The 15,555-nt window shown below is 61.7% G+C and overlaps 1 protein-coding gene across 4 annotated transcripts in view; it reads left to right on the top strand.

Annotated features, from left to right (window-relative positions):
• The window catches only part of EIPR1 (EARP complex and GARP complex interacting protein 1), a 67,931-nt gene extending 58,246 nt beyond the window's left edge, over positions 1 to 9,685 (top strand). For all 4 annotated transcript variants that reach the window (XM_027964040.2, XM_060410782.1, XM_060410783.1 and 1 more), the window contains 4 exons: positions 1,911 to 2,047; positions 4,790 to 4,957; positions 6,200 to 6,367; positions 9,221 to 9,685. In XM_027964040.2, the coding sequence (XP_027819841.1) occupies positions 1,911 to 2,047; positions 4,790 to 4,957; positions 6,200 to 6,367; positions 9,221 to 9,395 (648 nt within the window). In that variant the 3' untranslated portion in view covers positions 9,396 to 9,685. The remainder of the gene's footprint in view (positions 1 to 1,910; positions 2,048 to 4,789; positions 4,958 to 6,199; positions 6,368 to 9,220) is intronic.
• The last annotated feature ends 5,870 nt before the right edge of the window (positions 9,686 to 15,555 follow it).

The following is a 15,555-nucleotide window of genomic DNA, read 5'->3' as shown; positions in this document are numbered from 1 at the left end:
ATGCTGGCTGCCCCAAGTAGCCCCTTAAAAAATTGATGGCGAGCTGTCTTTCGGGTTTTCATTAAAATCTGCCTCGCAGACTTCTCGGCACCCGTGGGCACGGCGCTCTGTGGCCCTGGTGGTTTCTGTGTTGGAGTGAGTGGTGGAGCGGGAGCTGGACCAGTTCTGCAGGGCGGCTGTGACCTCGGGCGGGGCCCCTGCCCTCTCTGTGGGGGTCCCCACTGCTGAGTCCACGTGGGGTCTTGTCGGTTTCCCATGCTCCCTGACAAACGCCCCCAAGTTAGCGCCTCCCACTGGCCATTATGTGGCTTTTGTGGGGACCGTCAAGTCTGGAGCCTCAAGGCTGGTGAGGCTGCGGGCCAGGTGTCAGCGGGGCTGGGGTCTCATCGGAGAGCTCTCGGACGTGCTTGGACAGAGGGCCTGGGCTCCTTGTGGACTGCTGGCCAGAGGCCACTCAGTGTGGGTGTTGAAGGCAGACAGTGCCGGTCAGTTTCGCGGCCTTTCCTTCCCTTGGAGCCCTAAAGAGTCAGCGTAGAGGCAGCGCGGGGAGCTTGATTGGTGTTGGCGTTTGTTAAGGGTTCGGCCTGGTGCTTGCTCCTGGTCATGGAGTGGGGCGCAGGGCGGGCACCCAGGAGGGCTCCCCGTGAACCCGGATGGGTGGCCGTCTGCGAGTTACCTTAGAGATGAGACGCTGTCCTGACCCTGTGGGCCTCTGTCCGATACTCGGGGCACGGACTCCAGGCGTTCCGCCCCCGGGAGAGGAGCGCGTATGCCCGTGAGGACTAGCGTCGAGATGGGCTGGCACGAGGCCTGTCGTCCACGTGGTTTGCAGAGTCGGTGAGGCGGGAAAGTGGGTTTTGGGCAGAAAGGTTTTCTGGGACAGGTTGAGACTGTCCAAGGGAGAGGTGAGGTGCCTCCAGCGGGTCAGTGCCTCCTGGGTGGTGAGCCCTGGCACTGCGGTCACACCGTAAATGGGGCCCTGGCTCAGAGTCACTCTTAAAGCTGTCTCTGCTGTCAGACTTCTTAATCGGGCCAGGCTTCTGGGAGAGGAAGCAGGTGGTTCTCCCCCAGGTTCCAGTCGAATCCCCTTGCACTGACCGTCTGCCTTGTGGGCCACGCCTGGTGGGACTGAGTCTGGGCCTGATGAATTCCTGGGGCCTCCGTCCAGCACTGCGGTGGCCACCCCGGGCCCCTCTCAGAGGTTCTGCAGGGCAAGGCTGGTGTACAGGGTTAAGTGAAGTGGGTCATGGAGGGGCGAGTGTCTGAGGGCCACAGACAAGCCTGGAGCCGCCTGTGTCCATCCCCACCAAGTGACAGGCCTTTGTGCAGAAGATTGAGGGCGGGTGGGCAGCGGGGTGGGGCGCCTGTCTCCCAGGCTCCCCCAGGGCCGGTGGTCTCCAAGGTCTCCACTGTTACCTACTGGGGTTAATTAACCCCCCAGTAACAGAGCTGGAGACCCTCGAGACTGGGCGGGGACTGTCTGAACATGTGTGTGGTCAGGTTGTGGCCGTTGGCCCCTCGGCACCTGAGGCCACCCGTGCGGACCCCTACCGCCTCGTCCTTGTCTTTGGAGGAGGCTGATGCTTGGCCTGTTCCGTATCATTGCCTCAGATTTGAGCAGATCCTCTAATCACACACCAGCAAATCCTGTCTGAGAGAGGCTCTATTAATACCCTTGCTATTTTTTTTGCTGTGCTCCATTTTATAAATGTATGTATATATATGTTTTTTGCAAATATGGTTCTAACATTCTTGCCTTTTAAGGGCAGAAAACAATGACAGAGCTTCCTGGTTGTTTTCAGTAGTTACCTTCAACCATATCCTGTACAAGGTATCCTCTTAAACGTTCTGAATAGAGTTCGAATTACTTCTCTTTCCTTCTTCCTTTGAAAACATCCCCAAACCCACAGCTGGCCAGCTCAGCGTCGCTGGAAGGGAAAGGACAGCTGAAGTTCACGACGGGCCGCTGGAGCCCACATCACAACTGCTCCCAGGTAGCCACGGCGAACGACACGGCCATCCGAGGCTGGGACACGCGGACCATGAGGTCAGTGGCGGCCGGGCCGGACTCGCGCCTGGAGCCCCGCCCGCCCCACCCCAACCTCGGCTCGGTTGGGTCAGCTCTTCTGGGGGCCACACGGCCGCCCGGAGCCCCGCCCGCCCCGCCCCAACCTCGGCTCGGTCGGGTCAGCTCTGCTGGGGGCCACACGGCCGGGCTGTTGCGGTCTTGGTGTTGTAGGGAGGTGCACAGCCGCCTTCCTCCTCCGACCCCGCCTTCAGTACACCAGGGGCTGTGGGTCCGAGCCCCCTCCGGCGGCCTGACTCCTCCGGGTGCCCTTCAGCAGCCACGGTCTCCCGTGGAGATCCGGGTCAGGCTTTCACAGCAGCTCAGGCCCCAGACGGTGACCGCAGGCTCCCGGGCCCTGTGATGGGCAACTCCAGGGGAGGGCTGCCGTGTCTCTGGGGCGCACGCCCGGAGGTGATCACACTGTGTCACCTAAGTCGTTACACAGACAGCCTGCGCTGCTGGCGGAGCACAGAGAGCAGCTTCTCTGCACCAGGTGTGGGTTGACGGGCAGAGGAGTGACGGGGGCGCTCTGTTGCCATGGCAACGGGAGCACGGCAGTCTTTTCTAAGGTACAGTTCATCCCCTCAGCACACCGTGATTTATCACTAAGCTGCAGAGACGGAGGTCGGGAAATAATTCCTGTTGCCTTCAAGGGTGGGGGCACTGCCTTAAATCTCGGTCCAGGGCTCCCCGAAAGTGCAGGGGTAATCCATAATCGACGTGTGTGTCTGTGCCGGGCTGTGCTGGGTTTGCTGTGAGGTGCTGAAAGCTGTGGGCTTGGACTGTGGGGACTCAGGACCAGAATGCATGCCTCCAGGGCCCGTGGCCGTCTTTCCCTGTTCTCATCATTCCTTGAAGGATGCGAAGGTTTTTGGGGTCTATATGAGAACCTCTAAGGCTAACCTCACAGACCCCAAATCCAAGGCCTGGGGGGCAGCGTCCTTGGAGGGCGTCCCTGGGTTTCTGGCAGCGGGTGAGCCGGGCTGTCTCGACACGGTCTCTCTCCTGCCCACAGCCTGTGCGCCTCCTCAGCCAGCTGCTTCCCGCGCTGCTTGGGGTGTGCATGGGGCTTTTATGTTCAGGCCACCACGCCCAGAGCTGGCAGGAAAGCCTGAGTCAGCATTCCGCAGGCCCTGGGACCTCAGCAGGCTTGGTGTTATCCATTTTCCTGCTTCCCTCGCAAGGTCTTGGGGCTTGGGCTTCTTGTTTTAGGAAGAAATTACTAGGCTCTTGAAAAGGTACAGGATGTAGAAACCAGTTCCCGATTTAAAGGTGGCTTTGGGCTGGAAAACCTGGCCTGTGAGAAACGATGGGAAGGACTAAAGTCGTTGCCCTGAGCGGGAGCATGGAGGTCTGGGGTGCCGCCCCCCGGGAGCTGCAGGGAGCACGTGACCCAGCACCTGCAGGAGGGGACACTCCCCCCGAGAAGCACGCGGAGAGGGTGGAATGACGGGCATGTCACAGGGCCGTGGTAGGCCTCATCCATCCCGCTGGACGCAGGCCTCTTGTCCAAAGCCGCTGTCCCGCCTCAGGATGACCGCTCCTCTGGTTGGGGTGTGTGACGTGAGGGGGTCGCTGTAGAGATGGAACAGTGTAATTCCACACCCTGTGAGAGGCGGCTTGGAGCTGGGTGGTGGGGCATCAGTCAGGTCTGTGTGCACGTGTGTGTGTGCACCTGTGTGTGTGTGCCTGCTCTTTTGTGCACGTGTGGGCATGCACACCTGTATGTGTGGGCACACGTACCCGTGCGGGCACCCGTGTGTGCTGCATGCATTGCGTACCTATGTGCACACCTGCGTGCATGTTCTCTGCACATGCGTGTGGGCATGTACACCTGTATGTGTGGGCACGTGTACCCATGCGGACACACGTGTGTGCTGCATGCATTGTGTACGTGTGCACACCTGTGTGTATGTCCTCTGCACATGTGTGTGGGCCTGCACACCTGTATGTGTGGGCACATGTACCTGTGTGGGCACACGTGTGTGTGTGTGTGCTGTGTGCATTATGTACACGTGTGCACACGTGCATGTGTGCACTCTAAGCAGCTGTGGTTCAGTTCCTCCCACCGCACCTGCGTGTATGTCCTCTGCACATGCGTGTGAGCATGTATGCCTACACGTGTGGGCACGTGTACCCATGCGGACACACGTGTGTGCTGTGTGCATTGTGTACATGTGTGCACACGTGTGTGTCCTCTGCACACACGTGTGGGCATGCACACCTGTAGGTGTGGGCACATGTACCTGTGTGGGCGCACGTGTGTGGGTGTGCACTCTGAGCAGCTGTGGCTCAGCCCCTCCCACCGGTGTGTCGGCACCCAGGCTGCGTGCGTGGAGAGGGGCGGGCCCGGCCGGGACGGGCAGCGTCTCCCTCAGCGTTTCTGCAGTGTCTCCTGCTTCTTCCTCTCCTGTCTCTGCGCCTCCGACACCGTCAGCACCGCGTCCTGCTTTCTGCCCCCTTTCTGTCTCTCTGGTCCTTCTGGACGTGGGCTGTCCAGTCTGTCTCTGCTTCTCCATGACAGTCCCCTCTCTCTGGCTCCCTCTCATCAAGATGCCAGGTCACCCCCTTGAGAACTGCCAGCCAGCCCCCATCACAGGCACCGACCGCGAGCAGGAGCCCCCGGCCCGGACCCCACCTGGCCAGGGTCTGGGAGAGGCTGTGGGGGCCAGTGCTTCCCGTGTCCCCCCTCTTACCTATGTGTCCACCCCCCACTCCCAGCCAGATCTACTGCATCGAGAGCGCTCACGGCCAGCTGGTGCGGGACCTGGACTTCAACCCCAACAAGCAGTACTACCTGGCCAGCTGCGGGGACGACTGCAAGGTGAAGTTCTGGGACACCCGCAACGTCGCCGAGCCCGTCAAGACCCTGGAGGAGCACTCGCACTGGTGCGTGCCTGGCGGGGGGGCAGTAATTAGGTGATTTATTTTGCTGATTACGTCACTGTTTGGAAAGGCAGAAACTAGCCTAGTTTGTGCTGCTGTGACTCATTCAATCAACCAGTTTTATTTTTTCTTCAGGAAAAAATTCCAAATCTGACTGTGATTCATAAACGTAGGAAAAGAAAAACATTAGACTCTGTCTTCTCTTGAAATAGTGCTGGTTCACGTATGCAACAGTGAGTGTGCCCAGATGCTCCTGGGGCATTGTGTGCCATGCAGTGGGTGGAGAGCCCAGTGCCCAGAGGCAGGAGGCCAGATAGGCCAGTCGAGCAGCATCCATGGGGAGGATAGTGAGGCAGGGCTGGGCGCGCAGCACGCAGCACCTCCAAGACCCGCCGTTCTCCCTAACGTGCCGTAGCTGTGTATTCACCACGTGTTGGGGCTTTTTGCTAAGTGAAAGAGATCAAGTCAGAGAAGATCGTTTTCATCCAAATAAAGCCTGTTGTGTGTGCGTATGTGCGTGTGCGTGCGTGCTTCTGTCTGGATGCGCACACGTGCCTGAGTGTGCTTGTGTCTGTTCGTGAGAGTGTGCTGCTGCGTGCGTGGACACATCTGTGTACATACGTGCACGCGTGTGCTTGCACCCGCGTGCTTATTTGTGCACTGCTGTGGGCGTGCACACTTCTGTGTGTGCTCGTGTGTACTTACCACTTGAATGCTGGAGTACAGTTTAGACAGTTCGGTCATGCCTGCAGTCCGGGAAGAAGCTCCTGTCCCCTGGACCCAAGTGGGCTGTCTGGCTGTCCGCTGCCCACCCCCCAGCCCCGGGTCTGCAGCAGCTGCCTGGCGGGTGGCTCAGCACAGCGAGCTCGGGTCGTGTGGGTCAGAAGGAAGCCGGGCCGAGTGACCAGACCAGACGGGAGGGCAGCCCTGGCCGGGGCAGTGCTCCTGGAGGCCGCCCGGGGTGGGCTCGTGTCTCCGTCATCTCTAGTCCGCACTGTGCTTCTCAGGTGGTTACGGCCTTTGGCGCTCTGGGAAGCCTGTGTGCCCGCCGCACAGGAAGTCCAGTGAGCCCCCTGCGGTCCCTGCTGCCGTCTGGTTGTGTCTCTGTCGGTCGGGATTTACAAGGTTTCAGGCTGCGCCGCGAGCCTGCCCCTGCTGACCACCACCTGGTGCTGGCCTGAGCGGGATGAGGCTGCCCCGTCCAGGAGGGCTGGTGGTCCCAGCGCCCTCTCCCCCCACCCCCAGGGTGTGGAACGTCCGCTACAACCACTCGCATGACCAGCTGGTCCTCACGGGCAGCAGCGACAGCAGAGTCATCCTCTCCAACATGGTGTCCATCTCCTCCGAGCCCTTCGGCCACCTGGTGGACGACGACGACCTGAGCGACCAGGAGGAGCGCCGTCTGGAGGAGAAGTAAGCGCGTGCGACGGGCGGCCCTGGCGTGCGGGAGCGTCTCCGGGTCCCTGTGGTGGGGGTGTGGGTGATGGGGTCGGGTGGCTCATCAACGCCGTCTGGCGTGGCCTCTGAGATGCGTGTCTGTCCACATTCTTGCTGAGCTTCACAGGTGAGGTTGTGAGGACCGTGGCTGGTCTGCACCCTCGGGAGTGAGCCGTGGCCCCTGCTGGCTCTCGGGATGCCCCTTGGGGCAGACTGTGCTGGGCGTCCCTGCTCGCTGTGCTGTCCTGGGTCAGGTTGTGGCCCATCTGCCCTTGCTGGCAGGGGGCAGGGTGGGACCACAGGCCCAGACCTGGTCCGTCCCCCACGCCCCTTCCCCTGAGGGACCCTGAGGCGCTGCTGGGACCTCGACGTAGTGCCTGCCTTGACAGCTGCACCATCTTTTCGTGGTGGTGTCTTTTCCCCGGACCTTCCAACCCTACTTGTGTCTGCTCAGGGGCCCTCTCTTCACCCTGGGGCCCAGGCCCCGAGACTTGTGGGGGCCTGGGCTCTGGGGCTCACGCAGGGCGCCCTAGTCCAGGGCGGCGGCACCCAGGAGGGCCGGTGGCCTGCCTCAGCAGCCTGGGTGTTGCGGGAGACGCCCCTTGCTCTGGGGAGGACGTGTCTCCGTGGCGGTGGCTGCCTTCTGGTGTGAGGGAGCGTGCTTCAGGCCTCCCTGGAGTCGGGTCTGGGGCCGGGGGGTCTGGAGCAGAGCCCGTTGAGTCAGGCAGCCTGTGCCCTGGAGTGTGAAGAGGGCTTGTCCTTCTGTCCTGAGCGTCCTCACTCTCTGCTGTTGTCCGATTGCTTCTGCTGCCCGCCGACCGCCCAGGTGAAAGTGAAAGCCGCTCAGTCGTGGCCGACTCTTTGGTGTACCCCACAGATACACAGGCCGTGGAACTCTCCAGGCCACAGTACTGGAGTGTGTAGCCTTTTCCTTCTCCAGGGGATCTTCCCAACCCAGGGATCGAACCCAGGTCACTTGCATCGCGGTCTGATTCTTTACCATCTGAGCCACAAGAGAAGCCCAAGAATACTGGAGTGGGTAGCCTGTCCCTTCTCCAGTGGGTTTTCAGAACCCAAGGATCAAACCCGGGTCTTCCGCATTGCAGGAGGATTCTTTACCAGCTGAGTCACAGGGAAAAATCCCCACGTGAGAGGCTGACTTGGCAGTGACCTATCGATCGTCTCCCTTGACGCCATCGTTTTCCTGTTCAGACGCTGGGAAACGCAGCATTTAGACACAGCTGTGGTGGCTTCAGCCCAGCGGCCTGCCACGTACAGGGCTCAGGGCCCTCTGCTGTCCTCTCTGCTCTCGGCCAGGCAGGAGTCTGCGTCCTGTCTGTACCGGAAACAGAGCCAGCAGCCGCCTTGTTGGCGCCGAGTGGTCCAGGGGTCCCCCCTGTGCGTGACAGCTTCAGACAGGCTCACCAGGAGGGGGGCAGGCATGTGGCTGGCAGGCATGCCCGGAGATAGCAGCACTGTGAGCTGGCCCAGTTTCCTGCGAGCCTGCTCCTGGGATTGGTCCACACATCTTAGTGAATCGGGGGAGGGGGACCCCCCTAAGGATGTGTATGAAGGGTTTATACCAGGCTGCCCGCTGGCCACTGCAGGCCGGCTTCCTGGGAGGACAGGGCTAGGGGACGAGTGGGATCCTGAGCCCAAGACCAGGGGGCACGTGAGGCAGGGTTTCCTGAGAAGGGTCCTGGAGCCCGGGAGGACGGGCTCGTGGGCCGGGGTCTCCCGAGAAGGGCTCCGGAGCCCGAGACCAGGGGGCATGCGGGGCGGATCAAGGGGCAGGCAGGGTGGGGTCTCCCGAGAAGGGTCCCAGAGCCCCAGATCAGGGGACAGGCGGGGTGGGGTCTCCCGAGAAGTGTCCCCAGAGCCCAGGACCAGGGGGCACACGGTGTGGGGTCTCCCTAGAAGGGTCCTGGAGCCCGGGAGGAAGGACTCGTGGGGCGGGGTCTCCCGAGAAGGGTCCTGGAGCGCAGGGACTGTGGGGATGCAGGGTGGGGTCTCCCGAGAAGGGTCCGAAACCTGGGAGTAGGGGCTTGTGGGGCGGGGTCTGCTGAGAAGGGTCCCGCGTGCTGAGAGCCCTGTGGGCAGGGAGCGTGGGTGGGATGGGAGGCAGCGCCCCAGGCCCTCCGGCGGAGAAGCAGCTGGCGCGCTGCAGGCCTGTGTTCTCTGCAGCCGGGTGGGCGGCGCAGCTCCACGGGCTCCCGGGGGTCTGCGTGTGTGAGTGCTGTCCGGCCGGTGTCCCAGGGAAGGGATGCGTGAGCCCTGTTTGCAGGGGTTGATGGGGAAGTCACAACCCCAGCCAGGACCTGCTGGCCCTTCCCGCAGGCTCCGGCCAGCCCCGCCCCCAGTCCAAGCTGTGCTGTCTGGTCCCCAGGTCCCTCTGTCAGACACCACGAGACCATCAGCCGTTCTCCACCCAGCCACTGTCCCCTGAGTGCAGGCACGTCCTGCTTCAGGGCTGATGGAGGAGGTGTTGGGCAGTGGATGGTACCCCACCCTGCCCCGTAGGGCCCTCTGGGGGTGGCCCTGGGGTCCTGCCCCCAGGAGGAGGTGTCAGGCAGTAGATGGCCCCCCACGGCTCTGAGACCCCCTCCGGAGTAGCTCTGGGGTCCTGCCCCCAGGAGGAGATGTCGGGCAGTAGATGGCCCCCCACGGCTCTGAGACCCCCTCCGGAGTAGCTCTGGGGTCCTGCCCCCAGGAGGAGGTGTCGGGCAGTAGACGGCTGCCTCCCCCTCCCCCAGCCACCCCTCGGCTCCTGGGACCAGGCCTGCGGCTGGGGCAGGGCGCCCGCCCCTCACGTGTGTCGGTGCCTTGCAGGAGCCAGGAGCCCCCGCAGGACAGCGTCATCGCCACCTACGAGGAGCACGAGGACAGCGTGTACGCCGTGGACTGGTCCTCAGCCGATCCCTGGCTGTTCGCCTCCCTGAGCTACGACGGGAGGCTCGTCATCAACCGCGTGCCCCGGGCGCTGAAGTACCACATCCTGCTGTGAGCGCCGGGCTGCCTAGGGACCCCAGCCGCGGCGTGTGGGGCCCAGGCTTTCCAGGCAGAGCCCCGTCGGACATGTGCGCCCACAAACAGTGGCAGGGCCTCTGCCTGCTGGCCTCTGCGCCTGCCGTCTCTGCCCTGGAGACAGAGGTGCCCAGGCCGAGCGGGGTGCCTGCTCTCCTCCGGCTCTGAGGGCTGTTGGGCATTTCCCTGTGATTTGTTTCCCTGATGTCGACCTCGTCTTCTCGCGAGATTAAATGGAATAAAAGCAGCAGGGTGGCCCCTGGCATCCTCCCCAGGGCTCCGCTCGGTCTTCCCCGTCTCAACCCAGAGGATGGGCGGGTGGGCCTGCTGCACCCGGGGGATGCTGATGCTGCAGGTGCCCCGAGTCTGCCCCGGCCGAGGCCCCATCCCTGGCCGCCACGCTCCCCAGGGTCCTGCGCTGGAGGCTGATGGCCCCCACGTCACCGCGCGATCAGGGCCCGCCTCAGTCACTCGGTCGCCTTCCCGTTAAGCCCTAGGTTGTTGGTGAACCCCTCCTCCCCTGGGCACCCTCCGTGGGGTGGGCGCGTTCAGCTCGGAAAGGCTGGTCCTGCGTGCGCCCCCCGACTGGAGGCTGGAGGACCAGCAGCGTCACCTCGCTCACACTTGGCGCCGACTGAACGCGTGTGGATTCTGCATGGATTGGTGCTGGGATGCAGGCCCGGGCTGGCCCTCCGGCTCTCGGCAGTGGTCCCCTCCAGTCCGTGGACAAGGTGGAACCCCAGAGTCAAGGGAGGGAAGGTGGGCTACAGACCCTCGGTCCTTCAACCCAAAAAACCGAAGCGGCTCTCTGGTGGCCCTGGCCGGAGGTGGACCTGAGCCCTGCCTGGGACCTTCCACGCGGCCACAGCGGGGTAGCACCCGGTCCCACGCGCCCAGGAGGGTGCCCCCGAGTCCAGCTGTCCTGACGCGGACACGCGGTGGCCTGGGGTTTCCAGCGTCACAGTCGCCCAGTCGTGGCGGCTGCCCCGCCCACCTCCGCCCAGCGTGGTGTCCCTGGCCCGTCCTCTGAGACCCAGTCCAGCTGTCACCTCCCCTCTGAGGCACCTCCCAGGACTCCAGCCCTCGGTCAGCCTCGCGTCTTCCCGCCCGAGTCGTGTGCAGAGGTTCCTCGGACAGCCAGTTGCCCGCTTGGCAGCTCAGCCAGCGAGCCCTGAGCCTGCTGGGGTCCAGCAGGACAGCACGAGGCAGGCCCTTTCCGCAGGGCCGGGCAGAGATGGTGAAGGCTCCCTGCACAGGGTTCTGGGGCCCAGGCCCAGCCCAGCGCCGGTCATGGCGTGTCCCTGGGGACACCTCGGTTACCTCCCGTGAGAGCTGGATGCCTTCACAGCTCTGTGCGGGAGTAAATTAATGTATCCTGTAGCCCACTTAGGACCCTAAGTGTGTGTGGCCATTAATGGTCATCTTAGTAGGAACACGTGCAGGTCAGTTGATTTTAAAATATTCTAAAATTCCAAGAGATCAGAGAGCATATGTGTTGGGAAACGTAAAATCTGTCTCCCCTTTCTGGTTTCTTCTGTCTGATCTAAGAACTAACAGGAGACAGACGACAGGAGAAAATGAGATTTAATGCCATAGGTGCAGAGTCGCCGTGAGCAAACCGGGCCCAGGACGGGCTGGGCACGAGGCTCCTGAGCATCTGGGTTTGGGGGAGTCTCACGGGGAGGAAACGGTTTGCTGGGCCGCGTGGAGAGGCAGGATGTGACAGGACTTTGGTCTCTGTGAGTTCCCCCTCCTGGCCGTGTACTGTGTGGGCATCTCTGGTGATTCTGCACTCCGTGGGCCGGACTCCCCTAGGCAGGAATAAAAGCCAGACTTCCGTCCCGCATGTGGGCTGCCTGGGCCCCTAATGGGTGACAGGAGACGCTCTCACACTGCGAGCAGGGCGGCGCCAGGCTGCTCGGCTCGGCTGCAGGCTCCCTCTGCGCTTACATATCCGTATGGGAAGACGATGAAATGGCAATTTTCCAGGTTTCACGTGAGAACAGAACGCGTTCCCTGGGTCAGGCTGCACTCAGGATATGTTCCTTCCTGAGCCGGTGTGTCCAGAGCTCGGTGTGATCCCCCCTCTGACTCCTACCGCGGGGTCAGCAGGAGGTGGGCCAGCTCCCGTGATCGGGACGTCGCAGCCCAGAAGGTTCCGGGAGGATGGTAGGTCCTCAGCACCCAGCTGGCGTGCAGCTGTAAACTGAGTCGCTTCCTCCAGGCGTCAGTGTTGGCAACATCGGAGCTCACTGGTCCCTTTGCTCTGCCTGCTGGCGGTGCCCCAGTGAGCTGGGCGACCCTTCTGTCTCCTGAGACCCACATCACCCCCGAGTGCAGGGCTGGGGCAGGGAAGGCCCCCGGGAGAAAGCCCAGCTCGGGCGGAGACCTGGGCCAGAGGCTGGGCAGAGGCTGTCAGATGTGTGCAGAGCCCCACCGGCCAGCATGGTTGCCGGCCTTGGGCCTTGCACGCCTCCAGGGGCAACAGATCTGATCTTTGGACACCCCCGTAAAGTCCCCAGGTTACCAAGCCTGGGGGAACATTGGATGGGCAGGAGCAGGGCGGGGACATGCGTCAGAACAGGGCCGGGCTCTCCTATCCGAGGTGGGGGTGTCCAGAGAGGCTGCAGCCGCGGAGGGTGGGTGTGGAAACGGGTCGGGAGGGTCTTGGGGGTGGAGCCCTGGCCCCTTTGCCCCGGGGTCCGCGTGCTGGGCCGAGTAGGGGTAACTTGGACATTTTTTCCAGCGTCGCTGCGTTCTCTGCCCAGCTGATGAGCCCCCAGCCAGGCCCGAGAGCTGCCCCCGCCCTCTGTCGGCCCCAGCCGCTGCTGCCCTCCCAGGACTGGCCTGTAGGGGGAGGGCCTTGGGTGGGGGCCTCATGGGGCCCCAGAATCCTGCCCTGCCTGTCAGGTGTCTTCATGGGGTCAGCAGGGACGACTGCTGTCGTTGGTCACTAACCTCCTCAGTTAGGGGGAGCGGGGTGGTGCGTATATTCCCACATTAGGGAGATGGGCCTGGGACTTACCCGCGTCCCATGCATACCCTAGAAAGCCGCTCATCGCCAGGGCTCACCGGGCTCGGGTGCACAGGGAAGCGTCCTCGTCTGTGGCCCCCGACTGTCTCGGGAGGGGGGCGCTTGCCCCGGGGGCGGGCGGTGAGCAGCAGTTCCCAGGGGCCAAGGCAGGGGGACACCAGCCTGCGTCCTGTCACTGCAGGCCACGAGCCGCTCAGGCTGAAGGAGGGGAAGACCGCTCAGCAGCCTGGCCTGGAGGGGCCAGTGTGGCGTGGGTGAGCCCCGGGCCCACGGCTGCAGGGAAGTCAGTGACCGCCGAGGCGGCCCCTTCCCCTGTCCCCGCCCCTGACGGGCAGCTGCAGGGTGTGCAGCGGGTCAGCGGTGTGGATCTGTGCTTTCCCTGCCTTCCAGCTGTGTGGTCGCCTCTGACCTGCTCGGAGTCAGAGCTGACAGGAGGCCAGGTCGCTTGGCGGGCTCTGAGTCCTGGGTCTTGACAGAGCTCCCCACACACGATGGGATGTGACGGGCCTTCGGGGCGTGAGGGAGTCCCCGAGTGCCTGGAGGCTGGAGCCTGGCCTGGGGAAGGGCTCCGTGGGGTTGTGAGCGGGTGCAGGGACGTGAAGCCTGTCTGCAACGTGGAGGCCACACCGGACCCTCAGGCCACTCCCACCCTGCTCCCCGGCACCCCTCCCGCAGGGCCTTGTACTGCAGCTTCCTTCCCCAGCCTTGTTTTTTAAGTGTGATAAGAAACAGGCTATTTATCATCCTCTCCAGTAACAGAATCCAGACCCCGAAGAGAGGAGCTCGTGAGCGCTGTTCCCGCCCAGCAGCTGCCTTATTTTCAGCTGTCTGAAGCTGATGGCCCATCTACTTTTTGATGTAGCCATGATGGGTTTAGGAGATTTAGACAGGATTTTTTTTTATAGCGTGCAAAAAGAAAAATAGGGCTGAACACATGAGAATGATGAATCCTTCCGGCTTCTGTGTCTAAAATGGCTTCGAGGCAGGAGTTCTTGCACAATAATTCACGCCTGTTGTGTCTTCTGCTTGATAAGCGTGTGGGAGACGGCCGTGTGGGAACTGCCTTTCCCTTCTCATTTGGTGCCGTCTCAGTGGCGCTTGCATGGTGGCTGCGGTGGGGGGGGGGGGCGCTGGGTGCCCCTCACAGGAGCTGCTCGGGGTCTGGGCACCTGCGGCCGGCGGAGGTACAGCTTGGCCCGTGGCAGGACACTCCCGTCCTGCCCCTGGGTGCTGCTGAGGGCATGGCCGGTTGGCCCTCGGCTGTCTCCAGGCTGCGGGGTGGCCTTCAGCTCTGACCGTGACCGGGGACATCGCATTCTCCCTGGGAGGCACAGCCGTCCTGCAGGACTGTCCTGGAGCCAGGCCTTGGCACAGATGCTCGTGTTTATCTAGGGGACCAGGTCTGCTGCCAGCCCTGGGGGAGGATCATTGTGTTCGATTTTGATCGGCCAGCTGCAGGGCTCCAGGGCGCCTCCGAGGGCAGAGGATGGCGGTGCTGTGGGCAGGTCCCTGATGTCACCCGGACCACCATGCCGCTTGCCTGAGTGAAGCCAGGCTCTGCGCTGACCCCGGAGCTGTTCCTACCCTAGAGGGGGCCGCAACAGCCCTGCTGACCCTGCACCTCTCACGCCAACCTCACAGCAGCATTTCAAGCAGAAACGGGGAACATGGGTTTGCAGCCGGAGGGCCTGGGTTAGGCTCACAGCCCCTTTGCTGATGGGCACTCGGGGGAGTCTCCACGTCCCAGGCCATGGTTTCCTCGTTTGTGGAAAGAGAAGGCCCTCATCCTGAAGGCACAGCTTATTAGATTGTTTGATGAACACAAGGCCCAGGTGTTCAGTAAACTTACTCCAGACGCAATGACTGGGAGGGTTTTGGGGACTGGTTCAGTCTCCTCACTCACGGTTGGTCTGTGTAGAATTTCCATTTCTTCTTGGTAGGTTGCATGTTTCTCGGAACGTCCTCGTACCTTCTGGGTTACCCTGTTTGTTGGCATTTAATTGTTGATAGTGACCTCTTATCCTTTGTGTTTTTGTGGTATCTGTGATATCACCTCTCATTTCTGTTTTTTTTTTTTTTTAATTTGCATCCTCTCTTTTCTTCTTGGGGAATCTGGCTGAAGGTTTGCCAAGTCGTTTAACTTTTCAAAGAAATGGCTTAGTTGTATAGATTTTTATTGTTTTTCTGATTTCTGTTTTATTTCTTACCTTTATTATTTTCTTCTCCCTGCTAACTCTGAGCTTAGTTCTTTTCTCTAGTTCCTGAAGCTGAAAAGTTGCTTATGTGAGACTTTTCTTTTTTCTTAATGGGAATATTTTATGCTTATCCTCAAATCATCTGTACCTCGCACGGTGCTAAGCAAACACTGGGTGTTTGGGCAAACGCTGGGAGATAGTGAGGGACGGGAGGCCTGGCCTGCTGCTGGCCATGGGGTTGCAAAGAGCTGGACACAACCTAGTAACTGAACGATACTTGTGGCTTAGCTGGTAAAGAATCGCCTGCCGTGTAGGAGACCTGGGTTTAATCCCTGGGTTGGAAAGATTCCCTGGAGAAGGGAAAGCCTACCCACTACAGTGTTATGGCCTGGAGAACTCCACGGGCTGTACAGTCATGGGGTTGCGAAGAGTCGGACACGAGTGAGCGACCTTCACTCACAAATAGCAACATCAGTCGTAGCAACATGGAGCTGGGCCCATAAACCTTGAGTGAGTGTTGCTGCTCAGAGGACAGAGCTCACACCAGAAACAACCTGCGCTGCAAGCAGAGCTAAAAAGCTTGAAGGGAAAACTGTTGAACTGGGGTGGCGACAGGCAGCTCGGTGTCTTGCAGGCGATCAGGGCAGAGCGCCACAGGATCGGCCACATGGGGCTGTGACGAAGTAGCACCCGAGGCCTTCCCTTCAGCCAGCATGGGCTTCCCAGGTGGCCAGTGGGTGAAGAATCCGTCTCCCAGTGCAGGAGACGCGGGAGATGCAGGTTTGATCCCTGGGTTGGGAAGATCCCCTGGCGGAGGAAATGGCAGCCCACTCCAGTGTTCTTTCCTGGAGAATCCCATGGACAGAGGAGCCTGGCGGGCTGCAGTCCGTGGGGTTGCACAGAGTCGGTCA

The sequence above is a fragment of the Ovis aries genome, chromosome 2 (assembly GCF_016772045.2).
Source record: "Ovis aries strain OAR_USU_Benz2616 breed Rambouillet chromosome 2, ARS-UI_Ramb_v3.0, whole genome shotgun sequence".
In the NCBI taxonomy this organism is placed as follows: domain Eukaryota; kingdom Metazoa; phylum Chordata; class Mammalia; order Artiodactyla; family Bovidae; genus Ovis; species Ovis aries.
This window is presented reverse-complemented; position numbering and strand designations above follow the sequence as displayed.